This window comes from Formica exsecta, unplaced genomic scaffold (genome assembly GCF_003651465.1).
Source record: "Formica exsecta isolate Colony F162 unplaced genomic scaffold, ASM365146v1 scaffold614, whole genome shotgun sequence".
NCBI classification, from domain to species: Eukaryota; Metazoa; Arthropoda; class Insecta; order Hymenoptera; family Formicidae; genus Formica; species Formica exsecta.
In genome coordinates this window covers 134579-140616 of record NW_021853375.1, presented here as the reverse complement: position 1 = coordinate 140616, position 6038 = coordinate 134579, and the positions used below count along the sequence as shown (strand labels likewise).

Below are 6038 nucleotides of genomic sequence, written 5' to 3'. Positions count from 1 at the left end.
GCTGTACCTCTTGTCCCTTTACTCATTCCAGTTTAAAAGATCGCACATTACAATCCCGGACGAGCCCCCAAAATTTAAAGAGCAGTATGTTACGTCCAGACTCGGGGAAGGATGAGGCGACGGAAGGGCGCAACAACTATCTTTTATTATCCCGAAGTTAAACGTCTCGAGGTTACGTTAAAGTCGGGTCAAACAACATTGTCGGTCCGAAAATCAGGTAAACGACCGTTCGGGTCGCTATTACACTGTTTTTCGGAAGTTCGCTCGGCGGTCCCTTTTTGGTCAGAGAATTTAATCTCTTTTACGCGGGATGGGACCAAATGCGATTTTTGTCTAAAGGAATGAGTGGGGGTTAATAATGAGTTATTTTGACCTTTAATTAACAAATATAAATTTATTCATTTTGAAATGAATGGTAGGTATACATGATTATATAAAAAATAAAATAAAATATAATATTGGTTTTTCTCTGAGTATATGTGAGTGTGTGTGTGTGTGTGTGTGTGTGTTAATTCGCGGGTGTTACATTAATACGGAGGACATCAGTCAAAATGCAAGGGAATGATTTTACGTTAAATTTAGATTCTGACTGGTTATTACAATGTAAGGATATATATAAATAAATAAAAATAATATTAAGTTATGAATAAAAGTAGGAGGGAATAAAAGGATCATTGAATGAGGGAATAGTGGGGTTAATTTTGATATTCTTTGATTCTGCTTTGAGATTAAGTTCGTTTACGAAATTTTGGATCGCTTTTTGAAAATCATCACATTCAGAAGGTTGAAGGGAAAGGGGGATAATTCATCGAGGACGATAGTGGATAAGGAAGAAAATAATTTCGGAGAAAATTGATGTAATTTAGGGGAAGGAAAAAAGTGTTCAAGGGAATATATGGGAGAATAACTAGGAGGAAAATGGAGAGATGAAAGAGAAATGGTGGACTTGAAATCGTGTGTGTGTATGTGTATTAATTCTATTAATATATCTATTGATTTTATTGATTTTATTGATTCTATTATTAGTTCTATTAATATATCTATTGATTATATTATAGATTCTAGTATTATATCTATTAATTCTATTATTGATACGCAAGTTGCAATCCGCGAAGTCCGAGCCAACACCTTCCAAGTCCTGAACCCGATTTATACGCCTGGTTCGTGAATTTAATTGTTTGGCCGAGATGATTTTCCACTATGAAACCTGTGCAAAAATAATTTTCTTTTGCCAACGAATATTCGGACACAAATTTCTAGTATTATATCTATTAATTTTATTATTAATACGCAAGTTACGATCCGCGGGAGCTCTAGCCAACATCCTCCAAGTCTTGCGATGGACCCGATTTATACGCCTGGTTAGAGAATTTAATTGTTTGGGAATGATTTTCCACTATGGAACCTGTGCAAAAATAATAATGTAATAGGATTTCTGTTTCGATTAGAAAATTTAAGTGTATAACAAAAAAATAAAAATACGTGTATAACTGAACGTGATCCCCACAGTTTTACAGTTTTAACAGTTTTTAGTAGACAATGGATCCATTTAGAGGTTATCAAAGATTGTTAAATGAGCAGCTAAGACGATTACACAATGAAAACGAAGAAAATATGCTCGAGCAGTTAAGGAATATTAAAAGAAGATTCCTCACAGTCCGTAATCTCTTATCAGAGATGTGGTGACCTCTCAAAGAAGATTAAATTGTTGTAACCTACTTTTTGCTGGTGACTCAAAAGGCGAGAGAGGTTGACAATTTTTCTGTGATGCTTCTAGGTTCTCTTGTTGAGTAATATGTTGTGATGGTTGGTTTCGCAGCTGTGAGTTGATTCAGAAGTGACGCCAAATGAGGACACTGATTGCAGAAATGACTTCACTCACGAGTTAAGATGTCAGAACATTAGACCGATTGACAATACCGCGTGAAAACTGAATAATAAGTGCTTGAGTCTTACAAGTTCCCTTTTTTATAATTTTTTTTTGAGGGTGTTACGTCCAGACTCGAAAAAGGATGAGTCGATGGAAGGGCGCAACAACTATCTTAATTATCCCGAAATCAGACGCCTTGCGGCGTAAGAATCGGGTCGAACGAACTCTTAGGTTTGAAAACCAGGTAAACGACCGTTTGGGTCGCTATTGCGCTGTTTATTCAGATGTTCGCTCGGTGGTCCCTTTTTGGTCAGGGAATTTAATCCCTTTTACACGGGATGGGACCTAGTGCGATCTTTGTACTGGGAACAGAAGTAATGAGGTCGCTAGAATGTCTGTAGGTGTGTGCAAAATCGTAATCGTGATTGTTAATTCTATTAATTATTCTAACAATTCTATTCGCTTTGATTAAATTATGGTTGATTCTAGCGATATATTGGTTAGCTATACTAATCGTTTTTGAGTCAGCTTGCGCCAACGCCCTCCGAGTCCTGCGATAAACTCGATGTATGTACTTGGCTCGCGAATGAAGTCGCTCGATCGAAATACGCAAGGTGATCTTTTTCACTATAAAAAATTATAAGTGATAATTCCTAGTTGGAATTCGCGTAAAGAAAGATTGGTTGGTAGCGACTTACTCTTTTTAAGTAGAAGACGGGCGGGCAGTTTAACTCGGAGATTGTCGTTCGTGGTCGAGAGAGATGCCGTTGAACAAGACACTGGTCACAGTTCGCGATGTAAATGACTTTTAATAACTGCACTGAGAACGAACTAACTAATCGACTTGTAGATTGACTTGTTCAATGACTTACTATTTCCGATTTAACCAAACCTATTTTTCTGATTTAAAAGTAAAATTTTTGACCGCCTCTTCTTACATACCAATCAAACAATGTACTCGGTATCAATATTGCACGCATAAAATTAGTATGTTTAATCAAGAATATATAAAAATGTATTCCTTCATAACTTTTTGTTATTAACCGAGCCACAGGAAAGGTCAATGACCTTGACCTCCTTAGAAGTCCTTACCTTATATTTTATTATTATTATTGTTATTTTATTTGCTTTCATTTGCTATATACAAATATATACCAACGGCTCGCGGCCTCAGCGGTCACTTAGCCAAGGTTTTAAAAAATAAAGGTTGCAATGGCATTATAAAATGTGCCTGTATAATAGATGGACATCTAATTTATCATGTCATAATAAAGGAAATAATAAAATGTTATGAAATGACGAAGTAAGTTATTAAGTTATTATTTTTGTTAACTTTTATCCGGGCAAGTTATTTTCGTAAAATGAGGACAAGTTATTTTCGTAAAATGAGGACAAGTGGGGTTCATCAGATCCCGCACTATTTTAACGATTTTATAAATGTATATATAAATTTACGCAGTAAATGCGTTTACTTGATTCTAATCATTTTAAAAGTGTATACTGTCTGAAAATATTATGTTACGTTTAGATTGTCTAAGAAATTTTATCGTATTTTTAAAGGCAAACATGTAATAGGGACATAAAAATTTTATTGGACGATTGATGTCTATTTAGTAAATGTTGGTCTGACGCGTCTGAGCGCAGTCTGACAGCAGATTGACGACAGAAACCGAACATATTCTGCTTAGCAGTCTGACGGCAGATTAATGGCAGAAAACGAGCAGAGCCGTCAGATTCTGTTCGGCAGGATCTACTCGTTTTCTGTCGCCAATCTATCGTCAGACTGCCCTCGGCAAGATCTGCTCGGTTTTCGCTGTCAAATAATGTCGGCAAGTTCTGCCGGCAGAATACAAGCATAATGGTGGTACAATTGATGCCAATCAGCTGTAATTCTCTGACCGAATATGCTGTCAGTCTGCCGGCATCTACTGACATTTTGCTATCAGGGATACTACCATACAGTGTGATAAAAATCTGTGATTATAACATAGTCATGTGCTTTCAGATATAAATTATACAACAAAATTAATGAGCAGTGCACACCATGCCACAATAGTGTATGATTCTCGGTATTCCCAGAACTAAAAACAATATTAAAAAATAAATGGGAAGCAAAATTAAAAATAACGCTAATACCGAGAAAGCAACAAATAACTGCAACAAACAATTTGGAAGTAACGTTTCATTTCCAAAATTTTTCATCTAATAAAATGAAAAAATTCTTTTATGATGAATACAATAATGATTTATGGCAAATCATTATCTATGAAACGAGACAAATCGATAATCAAAAAGTTGCGAAAATCTTGTAAATGAACATTTTTTTTCATTTAGTTTTGTCGAATTGTTATTATGTCCAATAATAACTGTGTCTAAATGTAATGTGTCTAATTATATTATGATCAAAAGTTACTGTGTCCAATTGAAAGCCATTCAGGGAGGGATTATCGTTTCGAGGGCTTAAAAAAAGGCTATATTAATGAATTTTTTTATATTAATGAGTTATGTAACTGTTATATAATATAATTATAAAATTGTGTTTGCTGGGATCTATTACTGACAGCGGCAAAACATTTACAATAATTGAGGAACTAATTTCTTCGACATATTTGTCATTGCCGTGATCATTGTTCATAATTGAAGTAGATATATTTTTGCTGATGAAACCGTTAAAATTTTAGCGTTGTCAACAATGTGCGTAAATTTGGTTGCGCGTGACTTAGCGCGAAACACTACCGTTAACCCTTTTTTACTTTTCATTTACTTGTCAAATTCATTTACTTGTCAAATTTCAGAGCATCGCTAGCGCAATCTTATGGCGAATACTCCAACCGTACAATTTTCGTGCATGCGCATTAGGGACTTGGGCGGCGATGACAACGGAGACGTATCTTAATAAATAAAAATTTTATACATTTCGACTTTGCATTATATTACCTCCGTTCACGATACATGTAGAAAAAAGATTAAAACACTTTCATTATATAATTCAAATCCAAGCTATTAATTAAGCTGATTAAAAATACGATCGGTTCAGCCGTTATTGAGGTCCGATAATCTAAGGTACTTGCAACTGTCCGACTCGCGTATAGATACCCGGAGTGCCTCGCGGCTTCGCGTGAACTTGGCGTGAGACACTAATACCGTGTCTCTTGATATTTTGTTAAGAAAATTTTATTATTATTGATGCAGTTGTATTTATTAGGTATTTCGTTAGAAGAATTTTATTGATTTATAAAATATTAATAAATTAAATTATTATATATTATTATATATATTATTATATATATTATTATATATATTGTGCACTTAAATGATTTATACAAGACATTTTAGGGGATAAATGCATGATTGATAATGCATACCTCTTCTTTATCATTGGTCATCAGAGTTGTGCTCATATTATTTCATATAGAAGTACCTGCAAACGAAAATTAGTTATTTATAATTTTAAAAACGCAAAGAAATGATATATTTTCATGTAAATTACTGAACTTTATTATACTGACTTACCCGGTCACCTCATCGTTACGCTCGGCGGTGGATATCTCACAATTCGCACCAATATTCAAGTTACACACAATGGTATTTTGAAATTGTTGAAGTTCAATATGCCGAGTTTTCTTTCGCAGATTTAATTCCGCCTCCAAATTTGACAACATATGACTAACGTAATATTCACGTTTATTTCGCAATGTCATAACAGTTCGTCTAAAAGAGGTTCATCTCATTTGTTGAAAAGCTGAAGATTTCAGCTTTTTAATGCGATTTGTTTCGTTATTCTACGATAATTTTTAAAATTCTACGATGGTTTAAACAAAATGTAACATATCATTTTTGCCTTCTTTCATAAAAGCAGCCACAATTAGCTTCCAAATTGTTAAAAAAAAAAAAACGCCTACAGGATATTACAGTATATACTTCATACTTTGACCCCACAAAAGAAAAAAAATTACAAAATTTGTTTTCTTTGTAATCAAGCTATTGACATTTACAGCAATTCTCAAAAATTTTCATGAAACGTTAATTTTGAATTTGTCATAATTTTGCGAAAAATTACGCTGGAAAAGTTTTTAAAAAAGCAATTGAAAGCTTGGAATATCGTAAATAAATGAAAATTCAAAAAATTATGGAATATTGCAATGTGGGACCTAAAAGTAGACAATTC

The 6038-nt window shown here is 34.0% G+C and overlaps 1 protein-coding gene across 2 annotated transcripts in view; it reads right to left on the bottom strand.

The window, feature by feature from the left end:
- LOC115242625 overlaps positions 1-5796 on the bottom strand; it is a 28011-nt gene extending 22215 nt beyond the window's left edge. Inside the window, exons 1-2 of one of the 2 annotated variants that reach the window (XM_029819052.1) lie at positions 5384-5796; positions 5236-5291 (exon numbers count right to left, since the gene is read on the bottom strand). In XM_029819052.1, the coding sequence (XP_029674912.1) occupies positions 5236-5271 (36 nt within the window). In that variant the 5' untranslated portion in view covers positions 5272-5291; positions 5384-5796. Of the gene's footprint in view, positions 1-5235 lie in introns of both variants that reach the window. The other variant, XM_029819051.1, reaches the window with a different exon arrangement.
- Positions 5797-6038: the final 242 nt, after the last annotated feature.